At 45.2% G+C, this 19,082-nt stretch overlaps 1 protein-coding gene across 5 annotated transcripts in view; it reads left to right on the plus strand.

The window, feature by feature from the left end:
- Nucleotides 1–19,082, plus strand: part of Vps13d (vacuolar protein sorting 13 homolog D) — a 242,140-nt gene that overhangs the window by 163,788 nt on the left and 59,270 nt on the right. For all 5 annotated transcript variants that reach the window (XM_027947656.2, XM_027947657.2, XM_071617354.1 and 2 more), the window contains 2 exons: nt 224–358; nt 1,418–1,585. In XM_027947656.2, the coding sequence (XP_027803457.2) occupies nt 224–358; nt 1,418–1,585 (303 nt within the window). The remainder of the gene's footprint in view (nt 1–223; nt 359–1,417; nt 1,586–19,082) is intronic.

Raw genomic sequence — 19,082 nt, forward strand, 5'->3', positions numbered from 1 at the left:
GAACTGGGGGTGCAGCTCAGTGGTAGAGCAGTTGCCTAGCAGGCACAGGCTTTGGGTTCAGTCCATGGCACTACAAATATATATGTGTGTACACACACAAACTTTAAAGCCTCGACTTCTATTGGAAAGTTGAGATTTGCAGCTTTCATGGAATCCAGAATTACAGTACCCTGGAAGGCTGTCCTATGGCTAAAGTATATCCTTTTCTCTTTTCCCAAACTAGGCCCTCAAAAGCACCTTGGGATTCCCACTGATTCGATTTGAAGATGCTGTGATTAATCTGGACCCGTTCACTCGGGTACATCCCTATGAGACCAAGGAGTTCATCATCAACGACATCCTCAAGCATTTCCAGGAGGTGAGCTCTGGGGACATACTCAGTGGCTAAACTATAGGCAGGCTGTTCCTTATGGTCGTTTGGGAGTTTGGATTACTAAGACGTTACTTACTGAGAATCTGGTCAGACATTTCACATCTGTTGTGTTAGGGGTTTGGCCATGTCCGATGAATCCCGTGTATACATGAAATTCTTTCAACTGCATTTGACTCCTGAGCTGTTTGTCTTGTCCTTAGAGCTGGTCCCAGGGGCCTCCACTAGATCAGTCCCAACTCTTGGTGGTGTCATTGCTACATTAGTAATAGCACAGAATACTGTGCACTCTCTTTACCAGCACGTGCCTACTTTTCAACACTGCTGTCGTGAGAGCCTGTGAAATCCTGCTCTTAGAAGTCCTGCTCTTTTTTATCAAGTTGGACATTTTCCATTTTGTGTTTATTACTCAGACTTCACAGACCAAAATGTAAAGCCGAGGAGTACTCTTCAGGCGTACGGTGATCAGCTTTCAGAGTTAAAATGCTTCCTGTGCTTGCTTCCTTTTCTGCTTTCCCCATCGCCTTCCTTGTCTTTCCTTTTGGTGAAATTCCATCTGCCTATAAGCAGAGGCTACGCAGATGTCACTGGAACCTGGGTCAGGCTGTAGGAGGTACAGGAGAGTGGAGAGTTGCTTCCTAAGCTTGCACACGCCCTCTTCATGCCCCACCCTCCACAGCTTGCTCCCCTCCCTGCTCCTGCCCAGGACTTAATAGGGAGGATAGAAAGGAGAAGAATAGGACCTGTGTGCCAGTGAGCACCCATAGAGTCTCTCCCAGGGCATAGCTATTTTTATTCTTCGAATTGGCTTTGAAGAGTACTCATAAGTGTATTGAAAACAAATCTCTGGTGCATGTGTATCGGGAGATGGTGGAGCCCATGAGAGGACGGGAGATTATTTTGCATTTGGTGAAGATTAAAAGGTAATTGTTGGTAGTAACAAGGATGGAGGACAAGGTAGATTTCTGCCATATTCACTTACACACTGATACCTGCCATTACAAACTGTTTCTGAATTGACTTTTCTCTCCATATTCCACTTGACAGGAACTCCTCAGCCAGGCAGCTCGAATCCTGGGATCGGTGGATTTTCTTGGAAATCCCATGGGACTTTTGAATGATGTTTCTGAAGGTGTTACTGGACTGATAAAGTACGGAAATGTCGGGGGCCTTATCAGAAATGTCACACATGGGGTGTCGAACTCTGCTGCCAAGGTGAGGAAATGGAGGTGAAATGCCACCGTGAGTAACCTCTTTAGTCTCCACATTGCTGTCGTCTTTTTGATAGTTAACAGGCTGTGGGAAGCTGTCTTCAAGCCCTTTTCTTCCTTGTCTGCATGCCTTGCCTTTCCCTCCCCTTCAATGACCTGTCACAAAGACTACTAGTGAGCAGGCCTCCAAGCCTCTCCTCCTTCCCCTCCGTTTCCACTGCCTTGGACCAGGCTCTGGGCGTCTCCCTAGAGACCCTGCACTAGCATCCTGCCCCCTGGACTTCCTGCATCAGTGACAGCACCAACAGAATTAACTGGATTTTTAAAATGTGAAATTGGATCATGCATAAAATCTGCCAGCTAATCCCCACAGCTTATAGGGAAAGTCCATCCTGAAATGGAGCCTTCTACACGGGCATGGCCCTATGCAGCATCTGAATCCAGCAGCGGAAGGACAGTGGGATAATTGTCCTGTGTCTTGCCGCCTAGTTGACCTTTCTGTTCCTAGCAACTTGTTAAATGGATATTTTGTAGGTTCACAATTAGTTTTCCAGCAGGAGTCAATTTTATGTGTGAAGCTGGAGAAGGTGAAGGTAGTTGAAGGTTAGTTGCTGTCTGAACCAAATGAAAGGCCTCCAAAGAACCCTGCTTCCTTCCCCTTCAGTTCAACAAACTTTGCATTTAAAGACTGGTTTTCATGAATGAACCAGGCTTGAGAAAGCGCCTGTGCACTCTGCTCATGGACCACAGAGCATCTGTGGGGCGAGGTCACAGGTGCATTTGTGCTGCCTCAGTAGGTAACAGTGGTGTGACAAGCCCGGTGCGGTGGCTCACACCTGTAATCCCAGTGGCTCGTGAGGCTGAGGCAGGAGGATCTCGAGTTCAAAGCCAGCCTTAGCAAAAGTGAGGCACTAAGCAACTCACTGAGACTCTGTCTCTAAATAAAATACAAAATAGGATTGGTGTTGTGGCTCAGTGTTCAAGTGCCCCTGAGTTCAATCCCTGGTACCCCACCCCCACCCCCAAAATAGTAGCTTGACTACGAGAGACTTTTATGGTGCTGCACAAGTTATCTTTGAACAGCAGATTAAGAAAATGGAGTTGAATAGCAATTCTTTATCACATGGCATTCTTGTTAATAATGTGTGAAAGCTGAGGATTCAGTCCTTTTTCCAAACTATCATCAGGAGATGGTCATTCCTTTGACACATCAGTTTTTCAAGTGTAGTATTATTGAACTAGACTGTAAGCCTTCTGTTCATCTTGTGACTCAGAATAGGAAGCTATATTTACTTTTAGAAAGAGGGTGAAGGGTAGAAGCAGAAGGCTTTCCAGAGCACATTTTGGAAACAGATGCAGAGTGTGAACACCCGTGCAGTTCGCCTCGTTTCCCCAGGACATTTACCCCAACATGGCCAAAACTTTTGCCATTGTGGCTGCAGAGATTTCTGCTCCTCTTTCAGGCACTGGACTCATGTCAACAGATGTACTGAAATATGTTGTTGTTGACTGTCCAGTGTAAAGATGTTATTAATTTTATAAACTGTTGAGTTGTAATTCACATAGAACCTCTTCTCCATTGTGAAATGTCTGTTCTTGTTCTCCTGGGCATAGTGCAGTTGAAGGGTGAAGGTGCTTGGGTCTATCCAGAGGCCCTACTCTACCTGGCATGGAGAGGTGCCTAATTGACAGGCTTATTGAGAGAGTGAAATGAGCTAGAATGTGATGAAATATGGGAAAAATACAGATGAAGAGAAATGGATTGTCACTTCATCTGTAGTATTTGCATCAAGATTTTGGCCCCCAGACATTAGTTCCCTGGAAACAAAAGCCGATGTATTACAGTCCTACAGAGGAGGGGTTCCCAGGCACTTTGAGTGGGGAGTCAAACCAGTTTGGCTGTTAGGAACCTCTAAACTTAACCTTCCAGATGAGAAGGAAGGCACTGTTCACTCACTTGTGACCTCTGGGTGGGTTTCTGCATCGTTCCCTGCAACAGCCTCGTGAAGAGGACTGGCCTCTTCTTTATCTCCTTTGTTTAGTCTCCTTTGTTTCCTGATTCTTCTTTTTCTCCTAGAAAACTGTTTCTGAAGCTTGAAGGTCACTGTGAGAACCTAACTTAAGCAGAATAAAAAGGCAGAGTCTTCCTTTCTGAGGAAGGCGGGCTGGCAGGGATGGAGTCTCGTGTTGGATATCACACTTTATGTCGTCATTGGATTTATATAAGGGGCTTTCCAGGACCTGAGTCCTCTCGAGGGAACTTGGTTCCCATGTGGTTGGCATCCTTCATTACAAATTTGTCTGGTTTTCAGTAAGCTAATCAGTATTGTAGGCAACAGGTTGCTCCGGAGGAGAATTGCTATATAATCTATTTTGATAGCAAGAATCCTAATTTGTTTTAAAAATTAGTCCATATATCTCTAAGATGAGAAAGCAAAGAAACTTAAAATTACCACTTCATATTTGAAATAGTAAATCCAAACTCTAAATCTATCAATGAAACAAACACCCACTCATTCAGGTCATCTTTGATTCTGGGTGTGTGGTTGGGGTTTTAAAAGAATCTCTCTCTTTTTTTTTTTTTGTCGTTCGTTTTGTGGGTTGAAATCAGACCTTTCATGCTGCTTTGGGGAATGTTCTGTTTGCTTCTCTGGGTCTACAAGGGGAGTTTAAGGATGTGCAAGGGACCACAATAACCAGCTTTTGGCCTGTGGGATACTGCTTCTGCGAGTGCCTGAGTCCCAGTGATTAAAAAGGAGGCAGGCAAGTTAACTTGCTGTGCTGTGTGCATGTACAGATACGGAGCACAGACACCCCACTGTCCACAGTCACAGCGCACGGATGAAAAATGGGGAAAAGTAAATAAAATAAGGGGCAAGGAAGTCAGAACTGTGCCTCCCTGAGCCTTGGCCAGCCAGCCTGCCCCACTTTCCTGCGGGGACCCAAGGGCTTTCACCTGGCTCAACGGGCTCTGAGTAGAGACTCTGCGACTCCTGAAGTTATTGAGTTGGCAGGTGTTTGTGTTCCTGGGGTGAAGGGTAAAGTGTTCGTTAGATTCTCAGGTCTATGCTTCCAGAAGACCCGAGGCCATCATTGTAGGCCTTGGGTTGTGTATTGAGGGACCTTGGGGGTGGCCGTCTGGATGCTCTACCATTCCTACCTTTAAAAAATCTTTCATCTATCATTCTTGAAGGTTCATCTTGCTTTTAAAAGCTATGAAAAGGGGGCTGGGGTTATAGCTCGCAGTAGAGCACTCGCCTTGCACGTGTGCAGCCCTGGGTTTGATCCTCAGCAACACATAAAAATAAATAAATAAAATGAAGGCATTGTGCCCAATCACAACTAAAAAATAAATATTAAAAAAAAAAAGAAGCTATGAAAAGGTGATAGAAATTCCTCCTGCCCCCCGAGCACAGGAGATGACGCAGGTGAAAAGTCCTTGACAAGTGAGAAGGGAATTCATTCTGTCACCTAAGAGGACAGTAGACCTCAAGCCTTATTCCTCTGGAGAGATGTTGTGAATTATCTACAACAAAATTTCAATTCCAGGTCTACAGTGCATCCATTTTTGGAATTTCTGATTTCCTTTAACATTGGCCTCATGGAAATAACCTGTGCCCTTCTTTTCCCATTATTTCTCTTTGTCTTTACTTCTTATTGCCTGGGCCCCAGAAATCAGTTTATGAACACCAGATCTGGGCAGATATGACTTAGGGATTAGCCACCAGCTGCAAGCATCTATCCTGCGAGTCCCCTGCCTGGGTCTTGGCAAGGGGTTCTGGCCCGTGAAGGTATTCAATGATCAGGTCTCACTCCTGAGGCCATGCAGGACAATTGCCTTTGGAACCCTTTGCAGGAGTGTGACTTCTTTAGGAGCAGGACAGCACTGAGCATTCCAGCCACTTGGGAGGAGCGGGTTCCTCTCTGCAGCTTGAATCATAGTAAGCAGGCCTTCTCCTGCCTGTGTCAGGTGAACATCTGCAAGAACTTCCAATTCGTCTCAAAGCCAGGGAATTGGGAGACCCCGAATTGAACCCATTACCTCTCTCATGCAGACTCTGACTTCACTTATAGCTATGAATAATGATTTAACATGCATTACACACAAATAATATTGCATAATTATTTTTACATACGTACAAGAAAATTGCATAGCTATTGTCAAAAGTTAAAAATAAAACTTCTGATCTAAGATCGTTTACTGTTAACAGCAGAGCCAGGGGTTCTGTTCTCGTCCCTGCTGTGTGGAACCTGGGCATTTGCTGAGCACAGCTGTCATCTGCCCTTCCTAAGGGAAGGAGCCAGCAGCACACTTGACTTCTCCCAGCACAGGTCAGGAGCACTTCTGATTGCCCCAGTGGAACCTCTGCTCCGTTCTGTCCTGCTCACCATTCCTCTCTTTGTTCAAGTCAGTATGGTATGCTTTTGACTCAGGTGTGTTAACTCTATGTTCATAAAATGCAAGTATTTTAATAATTTTTCCTGTTTTTAACTTGCATTACTTTCATGGTGGTCAGTTGTCTATGGAAATTAGAATCCCTTGTTCATTATTTGCTACATATTAGTCGTACTCGTAACTTCTGCAATTATAGGTCTATGTCTTTCTCTATTGCTCTGTCCTCTATTTCTTCCAAGCCCAGAGTTTCCACTGCATATTCTGTAGGTCCAAATTTTCATTAGGGTGATGTGATTTTTCTGTTAGTTTTCAGTTAATGTGTTTTATTTTATGTTGTTTTAGCCATTGCCTTGTTGTTTAAGTCCATTTTGTTTGTTATGAATTGAGAATGCCTCAATAGTTTTGTAGCATTTCTTAATGCAAATAAGCACTACTAGGAAGAGGTGTAGGAGTAGGGTTAAGACACCATGCTACATTTTGGTATGGGTACTTATTTATAAACATGTCCCATAACTTTGTTGGTGCATTATAATTATACAACAATGGTGGGTTGTTACATATTTGTATAGACACAGTATGACTATAGAATTTGTTTAGTATCATTCACTGGTATTTCCCCTTTGCCTCCCATATTCTGGTCCCTGGTCCCTTTCCTCTACCCCTGACCCACTTTTTCTTTTACTTTTTCCTCTCGCTTCCACATATCTAAGAAAATACATGACCCTCAACTTTGAGTTTGTCTTATTTACTTAACATAATGCTGCCAAGTTTTATTCATTAATAATTTCATCTTTCTTTATGGATGAATAAAACTCCATGGGGTGTGCTTTCCTTTATCCATATATCATTGACAGACATCGAGACTGGTTGCATAGTTTGGTGTTGTGAATTGTGCTGCTGTAAACATGGGTATGCTTGCATTGCTACAGTATGCTGATTTTAATTCTTTCGAATAAATACTGAGTAGTGCTATAACTGGGTTGTATGGTGGTTCCATGCCTAGTCTTTTGAGGAACCTCCATACTGACTTCCATAGTGTTGTGCTAATTTACAGTCCCACTAGCAGTGTAATAGTGTTCTTTTTCTCTATATCCTCTCCAGGATTTATCGTTTGTATTCTTAATGGCTGCCGTTCTTACTGGAGTGAATCTCAGTGTAGTTTTGATTTGCATTTCTGAAATTGCTAAAGATGTTGAACATTTTTTCACATGTTTTTTTGGCTGTTTGTACTTCTTGTTTTGAGAAGTGTATGTTTAATTCATTTGCCCATTTATTGATTCTTTGGGTTTGGGGTGGCAAGTCTTTTGAGTTCTTTATATATTCTGGATATTAATTCTGTCAGAAAATAGCTAGCAAATATTCTCTGTCACACTTAATTGTTTTCTTTGCTGTGCAGAAGCTCTTTAATTTGATGTTATCCTTTATTAATTCTTAGTATTATTTCCTGAACTTTAGGAGTTCTCTTGAGGAAGTCGTTGCCTGTCTTCGTATGTTGGAGTATTGGCCCTACATTTTCTTCTAGGAGTTGTGAAGTGTCTGATATGATTCCTAGGTCTTTGATCTATTTTGAGTTGATTTTTGTTCAGGGTGAGAAATAAGAATCTACTCTCATTCTTCTACATATGGATAACCAGTTTTCCCAACACTGTTTGTTAAACAGGCTATCTTTTTTCCAAATTTTTGATGCCTTTATCAAGGATCAGATGATTGTATCTATGGGTTTTTTTGTGTGTCTTCTATTCTTTTTCATTGATCTATGTGTCTGTTTTTATGCCAGTACCATGCAATAGGTGAGGATTTTTGTTTGTTTGTTTTTTGGTACCAGGGAATGAACCCAGAGGTGCTCAACCAATGAGCCACATCCCTAGCCCTTTTTAGTTTTTGAGAATGGGTCTCAATGAGTTGTCTTGGGTCTTGCTAAGTTGCTGAGACTGGTCTTGAACTTGAGACCCTCTTGCCTCAGCCTCCTTAGCTGCTGGGATTACAGGCATGTGCCATGGCCCCCAGCTCCATGCAGTTTGTGTTACTATGAGTCTGGAGTATAATTTGAAGTTGGGTATTGTGAAGCCTCCAGCGTTGCTTTTTTGGCTTATAATTTCTTTGGGTATTTTGGGACTTTTTATTCTTCCAAATGAATTTTGGGACCATTTTTTTCCAGTTCTGTGAAGTATGTCATTGGTATTTTGATGGGAATTGCATTGCTTCTGTATGTGGCTTTTGGTAGTAAGGCCATCTTTCTTTCTTTTTTTTTAGTTGTAGATGGACACATTACCTTTATTTGTTTGTTTGCTTGCTTGTTTGTTTATTTTTATGTGGTGCTGAGGATAAAACGCAGTGCCTTACACATGCTACAACCACTGAGCTACAACCCCAGCCCCATACAGCCATCTTAATAATATTAATTCTGTCTGTCCATGAACATGGGGCGTCTTTCCATCTTCTAGTGTCTTCTTCAGTTTTTTTCTTTAGTGTTGTTTTTTTGTAACCTGCTGCTTTGCTGAATTTGTTCATTAGTTCTAACAGTCTTCTGGTGGTATCATTTGACTTCTTTCTTTCCTATATTTATTACCTTTATTTCCTTCTCTTGCCTAACTGCTGTGGCTAGAATTTATAGCACTGTATTGAATAGGAGTTGTGAGAGTGGACGTCCTTGTCTTGTTCTGGATTTTAGAGGAAATGCTTTCAGTTTTTCCCTATTCACTCTGATGTTGGCTTTGGGTTTTTCGTCTGTAGTCTTTATGATGTTGAGGTAGGTTCTTTCTGTCCTTAGTTTCTTCAGTGTTTTTATCATGAATGGGTGATGAATTTTGTCAAAGGCTTTCTCTGCATCTATTGAGATAACTGGGTGATTTTTGTCCTTAATTTGATGTATGTGGTAAATTGCACTTATTGCTTTGTGTATGTTATACCTGTGTATGAACATTTATGGAAAGCCTTCTGCTCACCAGGCCTGGGGATAGGCCTTCACACACATTGTTTGGTACATGTTTGGTGAGACTTAGAGAAGTTAAGTAGCAGTTCAAGGTCACACAACCAGAAATTACAGGGGTGGATTTGATCTAAGTCCTGCTAATTCTATAGGCTCTATTTTTTTCCTCCTACTGATGTATTTCCTTTTGTTTCTCAGGCTTTTCCAGGCACTTCAGAGAATATAAAATACTAATCACTCCTAACTTTCCACAGGAAGCTTATTCCTTGACATTCCTTTGTTAGCTGGTAAGTTGTGTGCAATCATGCTGTCCTTGACACAGAGCAGACCCTCAGGAATGGTGATGGCTGTGGAATTGGGTTGCCATGACCATCATGGTCCCCCTAAGACCCTTTGTGCCTGCAAATACGGTTTTACTCATGTGGTGTCATTTGGTCAAGATGACCTGCTGCAGTTAGACATTATTAGCCCTGATACATACATGAAGAAACCAAGGCCCAGAGGGGCGACTTGCCCGAGGGAACCAGGCAGCTGCAGAGCCCAGACCTGACCATTCAGGTCTAGCACCTCCATTCCCAGCTTTCATGGCATTTCTGGATGTCCTCTCCAATTGAAAGGTATATCACCAGGAAAAACAAGAGTAAACCAAGCAAAGTGCCCAGCCTGGGTTCAGAATGAATTTTTATTGGTTTTAGGGGAAATCCAAGCAAAGCAAGAAAGAGGGAGAGAGAGACATTCCGACTTTGTAGCCGCTTCAGTAGAAATCTGGCGAGGCCTTCAGATTGTTTTCTTCCTTTCTCTGCTCTCTCCTTGGGCTGCAGCGTGCGGAGGTGCTGCTTCTCTTCCAAGAGGAGCCTCCACCAGCCTCTTGTTCCAGAAAACCAGATGAGGGCACAGCAGCCATGCAGTGCAAATTGATGTTCCTTTCCCTTCATGCAGAGATTCTCTGCCAGCCCCACCATCAGCCACCCTCCTGCCACATACCCGCTGACCTTGTTGAGGGCAGGGGGTTCCAACTGCCTTGTGTTTAAGAAACAGCATTTGTTTGCAGGCAGTGTATTTTTAAGGCTCAGACAAGATGAAAAGCTGTGTTTATTCAAGGCAGAAGCTTTACCTTTGCACAGAAGAGTGTACTGAGTGCCTGCGTGGATTCTGAAGGGGAAAAGGCAGCTTACGACTTGTACCTGTTTTTGTCATCATGTCCGACTGCTTCATTTTATAGTTGAGCTGATTATCCCCATAATAGCTTTTCCATGTACCTAGAAGCAAGGAATAGGTGGATGCCTTCCCGTAAGCACTGGGGTTTCAGTGTGTTTGGATTGGCACACAATTTCAAGTGAAATGAAATTCACTGCAGACAGACCTATTCCTCAGAGAACATGGGTTTTCTATTTTCAAAAGGACTTTGATCCTAAATTGGTCACCTGAGGGATTTATTTTCCAGCCAAGAGGAGATCCATTGGTGGTGTTTTATGGAGAGACGTGACTCAAATATTTGGCATCAGAGTTTTTTGTTTTATTTTCTTTAATAACCTTGAAGACTAAAAGGATGCCCTTAGTCTGAATTCTGTAAGCAAATTCTAGGTCCTGAGTGAACCATCCTAGTATCATGGACACACCTCAGAGTCCGTGGGGGTGGGAGGAGCGCTCTGCGTTGGGGTGGAGCTCTGGCCTGAGAATCGCTGTGGCCCGAGTTCTCAGCAGGTTCTCACCACTGGGCCTGGTGGCGGCCTTGCTCGTGGAGGCGTGGGTGGGTGGGCTTTGGCTGTCCCTCTTCCTCCCAGTCCAGCAGCCCAGTGGCCTGACCTAGAGGGAAACCTACCACCATTGGCATTCTTCAGAAGTTGAAAAAGTTCAAAACTTGTCTTCATTCCTAACTCTAGTTCAGTTAAGAACAGGTTCCCAAGTCACCTTCTTGGAGGAGCTGTGTATATCATGTTTCAGAGGGTTCACTTGATGTCCCCAAACTGCAGTCTATGTGGCGAAAACACTGTGAAGTTGAAAAGACAGAAGATAGTTGCTTAGGTCCTTACTAAGTTGCTGAGGCTGGCTTTGAACTTGGGATCCTCCTGCCTCCACCTCCCAAGCCATGTAATTCATTTTTATAAATATCCAAACAAGGGCTGGGGATGTGGCTCAAGCGGTAGCGCGCTCGCCTGGCATGCGTAAGGAAGGAATGGTGTCCCCACTTTACAGATGAGAAGAATGAGACTCAGAATGGTCAGTGACCTTATCTCAAGTTTAATAATGAGTGACTGTGCTAATAGCAGAGCCAGAAGTTCTACAGAAAACTGGAGGGAAGCCGCTGTGCTCGTTTTCCTCTAAAACACCGATTCTCGGGCATGGTCTTCTCTCTGACCCTCACCTGTGTCAAAGCTAAAACACAAGCAACTGGAAACATGCTTTAAAAGTGGAGTTTTCAGCTGGGCCATTGGTGCAGGCCTCCCAGTGACGCAGGAGTATGAGGCAGGATTGCAAGTGGAGGCCAGATGGGCAATTTAGCAAGGCCCTGTCTCAAAACATAAAAAGGTCTGGGGAAGTAGCTCAGTGATAGAGAGTCCATAGGTTTGATCTCTAGTACTGGAAAAAAAATTTTGTTTTCCCATTTAATTTCTGACTTAACTCTTATTTTGAGCCTTGGGATTTTCCAGCTATAATTTCTACCATTTCTTAATTAACTTCTATCTGGGAATCTCTGATCTAGTGTACAAGGGTTGGAAGAGGAGAAAAAGTTTGGAAGAGTTTTTTTCTCTAAATAGAGAAAGTTTGCCTCAAAAGAACGTAAATAAATGGGCAGCGCTCTTCCCCCAAACGGGATGTGCTGGTGCGGATTCATTGTACCCCGTGGCATCGTAGCCTCCAGGCCTGTCTTGCTCTGCTATCAGCAGACCAGAGCTGTGGAGCACAGCCGCGTGCCAGCTGACGGTGATCTTCAGACCACTTCCTGGTGGCCAGCTTCCCTGGAGCATCTGTGCTGGGTTGTTATTTCACTAAGCCATTTCCTAAACTTCACTCCTTTAAGTATTTTTAAGCAATCAGGACATCTGTATTCTTTTTGCAGTGGGGGATACCTCAAACTAAGGGGAGTTGTGTTTTCCCATTGTTAGTTAATGGCAGAAAATGAACTCATTCTCCTCAACACTCCTTTTCTTCCTCCCCTCTCTCCTCAGTCTCTCATTTAGCTCTTCAAACTTTGCAGACATGTTTTGTTTCTGAGTTCCATGAGCAAATTGGCTTTCAAACACTTAGTGATACCATTGCTTGAGTTAAGAAGCCAGACGGAGACTGCTGGGGGTAGAGCTGGTCGGAGAGTTTCATGGTTAGTTCTTTTCTCCTGTTCTGTGGTTTGTTGTTTCATGGAACAAAGAAGAAATCTGATTTACTATTAGAGTTTAGTCATTCCTAGCTAGAGCATTAATAAGAATGCCACTTTATATTTGTCTTAATTGTTAGTTGTTGATGAAGCATTTATGTATCTTGGATCCTTTTATTTTTTTGTATTGGGAGTGAACCCAGGGGTTCAACTCTACCAGTGAGCCATATCCCCAGCCCTTTTTATTTTTTGAGACAGGCTCTCTCTAATATGCTGGGGCTGACCTCAAACTTGTAATCCTTGTACCTCAGCCTCCTGCATCATCTTTGATCCTTTTTATAAGCCCGAAGCCAGGCAGATGGTATAATTGTTGCTGCTGCTGCTTCTCCCACTACCACTTTGCAGGTGCAGAGACTGAGAGACAGTGGAAGAAAGTAGCTTGTTCATGATGGCTTCACAGGAACTGGTGGAGCTTTGGACTTCCTTCTAGGCCTCCTGACTTCTAGGACATTATTGAACATCACTTCTGGACTCTCACTTGCTACTATAGGAGCAGACATCACCTCCACATTGATTTTTCTGCCATCCTCTTCCTCTGAGAGCCTTGTTAGCAAGTCCTTCCCTGCAGAGCAGGTTTCAGGGAACAGAGGTAGAGAAACAGTTAACATCGTGGAGACTTACAGAATCATGTGTCAACCATGGTTATATATGGGAGATCTTTGGGAATCATGTATTTGGGAGCTTACAAAGAAACAAAATGGATGATAAGAATAATTCTTGGAGTAGATCTTTTGTGGACTGGAGGATAGGAGGGGGAAAATTCCAGGCTTACATGAGGATATTACATTAAGACGTCTCTACAACCTTGAGGAAGGGGTATCCCCACATAAGAGAGCCCAAGAACAAGGAAGAAAAGGGCAGCGCTTCCAGAAGGCTGACAGATTGGCCTTTTCTCTGCCTTTCTCGTAGCCAGATGGCACCATGTCCGGGCCTAGCTTGTAGGGTCCCAGTGTTTCTTGAAGGGGAGATGTCAGGGTGCATGTGGGCCATGGAGAAACGCAGACAGCACCAGCCTCCTCACTGGCAGAGGGGAGACAGGGTATCTTTTCCTGTCCTGTTCAACACCAGTGGGGAAACCCTCTTGAGTAGTTTCTAAGAACAAGGAAATTTTCTAGCTGGCTTGCGGAAGGTGGAGATAAGCTCAGATGCCAGGAGGCAGCGGCAGGGGGAGGGAGGTGGCAGAAGGCTGGCTGTCCAGGCCATTCCCTCCGCGCTGCCTGCCCCCGCCCCCACCCTCCTTGCACTCATGCTCAGAATCTCTCTTCTGTCTGGGGTGTCCTTTTTCCTTCTCTGGCCAGAGGCTCTGAGTCTATACAGTCCAGTCCAAATGCCACACTCCATGTAAAAGTGTGGTCTCCCCCTGCTGTGGTCATCCCCACGGCATGTTGTTCCTGTAAGCAGTGACCGTGTTCTACCTTGGGTGGTGACCATTCCTGTGCACATCTCCAGCCTCTGTCAGTGAACACAAGACACTGCCAGTTAAGGGCTGGGTGCCCTCCAGATGCTTAGGAAAGGAAGACATTGATTTATTGTGTGTGGGAAGGTGGGGAGCAGATAGGGCCAACGGGCAGGGGGTCCTAACATGGAGAAGTAAGCCCTGCCTCGGGAATCCGCACAGTCCTGCAGCTTCTTGGGAGAAGTGCCGTGGGGCCAAGGGGCAAGGTCACTTTATCCTGTCCCTCAAGGATGAGATCTTCCTCTGAAGAAGTGTGGAAGGGGGCTGTTCGTCCATTCACTTGCATTCTGGAGTAGACTGAAAACTCCTGAAGGGCAAAACCTTATCTGACATGTTTTGCCAGTTTCCCCACGACAAACGGTGAATATTTGCCATGAGGAAAATGAAAGTACCCTGTATGAACACGCAAACCTGTATTCCCAGCTACCGAGAGTTCAAGGCCAGCCTTTTAAATTTTATTTTTAGACAGGGCAACTTGGTGAGACCCTGTCTGAAAAGAAAATTTAAAAGGCTGGAGATGTAGCTGAGTGGTAGAACACCCTGGGTTCAATCCCCAGTGCCAGAGAGAGAGAGAATGAGAATTAATGATGGAACTTGTACCCATGCAAGGTCTGTCTAGCTCAGCACTTTCACATGGTATACATTCAACAAATAGTAAAAAATAAATGAAATACCTACTTGATTTTTATTGTCTGTTTTCTGTTTTGATATGAAACAAACAGATTTTAAAAAGATATTCACAACTCTTCCCCTATAAAACATATCTGTAAGTTGATTGGTAGCCAAAATCATGCTATGGACATATAGGTAGGGAAGGACTTTGGCTTTCAGGGTCCTGTTTCTCCTCCTCCCCTAGCCACTCGCGGCTGGTGCGGTGCTAGAGCAGGGTAGATGCTCATCAGACTCTACCCTAGACCTCACCAGGCCAGGCCTGCGTGCCAGGCCCAGCTCACCCTAAGGCAGCAGAAGGCCTTGGGAGACAGCAAGAGGGAAAAGAGAGGCAAACCCAGTCCCTCTGAATCTAATGAATCAAAATAATATTTATGGGAAATATGTGTTGGCTTTATTAGAGGAAAATGTTTAAGTAAACATTTCCTGCAAGCTCTTAAATTTATATAATAAAACATTAGTTTGAAGGCGTTAGCTTTCAGTGCTTTCAATGAAATGAAAATTAAACAGAACACGCTTCCAAAAACAGCCCCTTGTTTCAGTTTTGTTGCCGTGGTAATGTTCAGAGCAGGAGATTGTGGCCATTGGGCACTTGGAAGTGGGTAAGGATCATGCCACAGTTATAAAAGAAGAGGCGCTAATGGTTTCTTGTAGTTTTATGGAAATTTAACCTTCATGATGTGCTCCATTTGATCTTTTTTTAATTTTTTTTTGCAGTTGTAGGTGGACAGAATACCTTTATTTTATTTATTTATCTTTATGCAGTGCTGAGGATCGAACCCAGGGCCTCACACATGCTAGGCAAGCGCTCTACCACTGAGCCCCAGCCCCAGCCTTCTTTCTATTTGATCTTCACAAACATATGCACTGAAGAGTGAAGTAGCTGAGTCCCAGTACAGGTCATTGGCTTGGCAGGGGGCGGGGTGGGGGCAGCAGGGAGCTCGCAGAGGAAGAGGAGACACAGGCTCCTCTGCAGCCCTGGCCCTTTCCCATGCTCTGGAAGCACCTTGCTCTGCAGGAGCTTGTTGTGGCTGTGGGATCACGGCCTTGCCTCATCCCTGTGAGGCCCACAGGGCAGGTGTGAGCAGTACTTTCCTCCTCATGATGGAAAAGTCAGTCTCACAGGTTAAATGGTTTCTTGAGATGGGGCAGTTGGTGCTGACCCCAAGCTCACTGTTTTCCCACCAGACTGAGCCTCTTTAAGGAGAGATGACCTCTTAGAGGTCACTGTCCTTGCAGCCACGCTGGGCCTTGTGGCTGGGTAGCAGGCCACACAGCTCTCCAGTCACTCTGTCACCAAGAAGCAAAGTAACAGAGCCACATAGATGTGAGCAGCTGGTTTCCAGGGGTGTCACCAGCCTGCTAGGATTTTGTGTCCTATGGCATAAGTAAGTGAAGGGTCTGGACTGCTACAGGATAATCACCTGGTAATCGATTAGCAAGACCAATCAAGGCGCCTCAATGAGGAAGTTATATGCAGAGATGAAAGTTCTTGGAACTAAAGAGAAGAGGAATTTGCCACTAGGTTCTTTATAAAAGCTAAAACATAGCATTGTGTCGATGGGCAAAAGGTGTGACTTATGTAGTTGAGAGGGAGAAATAAAGAATGTCCAGATGCTTCTGCCCTTTTCAATGCTTTATTCACTTAAATCACTCAATACAATTTCACTTTATAGGTTCTTTTTTAAAAAATATTTTTCTTTTTAGTTGTAGATGAACATAATATCTTTATTTATTTATTTTTATGTGGTGCTGAGGATCGAACCTAGTGCCTCACACATGCGAGGCAGGCACTCTACCACTGAGCTACAGCCCCAGCCCAACTCTCTATAGGTTCTTAATTAAGAAAATGACCATCCTTTATGCTAGGCACTGCAATAGACAAAATCAACTCACAGCAAACAATTCTAGATTAATTCTAAGCACTGCAAACACACTTAATCATGACAGACATTCCCTCTGCATGCTAAGCTCAAGTGCCAGATCCAAAGTCTCAAGCCTTAGGCTCAAGGCCTAGCAGATGCACATTCACTCAGACTATGGTGAGCAGATCAGGAACCAAGGCAGGCTTCTCCTGGGGTGGAGCTGACGGCTGCCTGAGGAGGCGGTCATAGGGAGAAGTCCTTTTCTCACCCGAGTCAAGAGGCTGCTGTAGAGTTTGAGAGTGCTGAGAACAACGCAGAGGATCAGGCAGAGGAGCAGAGTTGGGATGTCAGTCCAGGTCCTCATCAGGCTCTCAGGCCTGTGTGCATCAGTGTCAGCTGGCTGAATGTCTGTTCATTTGTTCCATCATTTATACCAAATTTTGGGGCTTCTGACCACCCTTTCAGGCCCTGTTAGCTGCCACTGGGTCTGTCAGTGACATCATTTGCCTTGGATTTAAAGCATCTGGTCTGGTAGTCCCTACCGTGATTTTCTTACCTTTCCCCCTTATCGGGGTGAGGACAACATGCCAGGGACTTCACTCTGACTTTGTCAGGGTGGGGAGAAGTGACTTGTTTGTGTCTGAGGGCCATACTGGAGGGCTCAGTAGGTGTGCCTGCAGGTTTCTAACTGGAGTTTTAAAATGGAGTTGCTTAGGCTCAGGCCTAAGGCCATCCTTACACAGTGAACCATGTGTATATAAAAAGAAATGGCCTCTGCCTTCCTGTGAAGGGCAGGTTGTGCTCCTCCTAGGGTGTCTCAAACCTCAAACTCAACCTGGCAAAGTCAGCTCTTCCCACATTTGGACCCTAGACTACACAGTCTCTGATCCTTTTGTAGATACTCTTAGGATAGCAGGTTTGGGAAGAATGTCAGGCCAGCCCCCTCAAGTTATGGTGGAGAAATCCAGACCCAGTGAGTTCTCAGTGCTGTTTTAGTCACCGGGCCAGTTTTAAAACAGTCCTTCTGACCGCAGGGCCAGCATGGTGGCTGCCTGCTTCTAGTCCTTTAGAAGTGAGGAGGAGAAAAGTGGTGGCCAGAGCCCTGACACTTACATGTGAATCACATTCTTTATGTGGATTTCTCTCGGTTTGTGTCTGTCTCCCACACCAGGTTGAACTCCAGGAGGACTAGGGCTGAAGTCCTGTCCCTCTTGGGTTTTCTTAATCCCAAGCACAGTGCATGGGATTGGGAGCATGGCTCCTTTGAAGCACCTGATGTCACTAGTCTCTCAACAGGATCTCACCCAGCCAGTAGTCTCATCAAAATTCACCTCCCCTGAACAAAACGAGACCTCGCCCCGCTAAGAACCCAGCTAGGGAACCCCTCTGTACTTTGATGTAGAGCACAGTCTCAGGCCGAGGTAGAGATAAAACTTTGATAGACATACAACTTCAACGCCAAAACTAACATGACGTTGTTAGTTAAAATGAATTTTTAATAGTTTTTCTACATGTTCACGTGTTTGTCTGTATTTTATTGTCATAATTGTTGTCATCGGGTTCCTGCTAGTCTGTGTGAGAGAAAAGAGAATCTTCAGTACTGATCTCACCCCGGGAAGAAGGGGCCACCTGCCACTCATCCCTCTGCACACTGCACTTGCTGCTCTCTGCCTAGCAGGCCTGGAGGCACCTGAGGGTTCTATGCTTGGTGACAAGAACACTATGATCTGGACCTCATGGCTCTCTTGCACCCTCCTAGAGAAGGAGGAAAGGAGGTTGGAGTACATTCCTCTGTTGCTGCTCTGGTTGCCGCAGTCAGTGGGACTTCCGGTCCTGGCACAAAAGGGGATGGGGTCTGCACAGTGGGTTTCTCTAAGCTTGGTCCCCATTTCTGTCCTGCTGGGACAGAGGCATCCAGAAGTCTCAGGCCTGTCCTTGCAGGTGCCAGGTGTGGGGCAGAGCGAGCCAGCAGGTTTGGATGTTCCCTTGTGCTAGTTGCTACGTGGGGGGCCTGGCAAAGGGCTGTCCCTGCCAGGCGGTTCCTGGGCACACCGTGCTCACTGGAGAAGGTGCTTGAGACCTTCAATCGGAAACACTCCCGAAACGGAAGGCCAAATGGTGGCCGAGTCCTGCCCCGTCCAGGCAGGATGAGCACAGTTCCTGGTTGTGCCACATCATGGGTCTCATGTCTGTCTCCCTGGCCGAAATCCCCCAGGGAGCCCTCCATGGCTGAAGGGTTCTGTCAGAGCAAGAGTGCAAAGAGTTAACACTTGTGCTTTTCGGAAAGTTATCTGTGAAGAGTGTTAGTTGTTTAATAAAGCGTGCCTGCCCTCCCGGTGAACCCGCCAGTGACTCCGCAGCTGGGGTCATTCCAAGTTCACGCGGTGGACTTTTGACTGCCTTCTGTGTCTGTGAAAACAGCCGGCAGCTCCTGCGGGGATCATTCATTGGGCCTGTAACACAAAACTATTGCCAACGGGCACCTGCTGGGCGGCTTCCCAGGAGGGCTGGGAGGGAAGATGCCAAACTCTTCAGGCATCTGTGGAGATAAGAGCAGCGGGGGCTCCTGGGATCCCGCTAATCAGGCCGCCTGAGGCCCTGCAGGCCACGGCCTGAGGCAGGATGTGTGAGGGAGCCGGCTCCCCATCCCTATTCGCTCATTAAAGGCCTTGGACAAAGAGGAGTATAAAGAGTGTGTGTGTGTATGTGTGTGTGTGTGTGTGTGTAGGAGGAGGAAGAAAGGAGGTTTGGAGTACATTCCCCAAATTTCCAGCACATTCTTATTCCTCAGAGCAGAACAAAACAAACTAAAG

Source organism: Marmota flaviventris, chromosome 10 (assembly GCF_047511675.1).
Source record: "Marmota flaviventris isolate mMarFla1 chromosome 10, mMarFla1.hap1, whole genome shotgun sequence".
NCBI classification, from domain to species: Eukaryota; Metazoa; Chordata; class Mammalia; order Rodentia; family Sciuridae; genus Marmota; species Marmota flaviventris.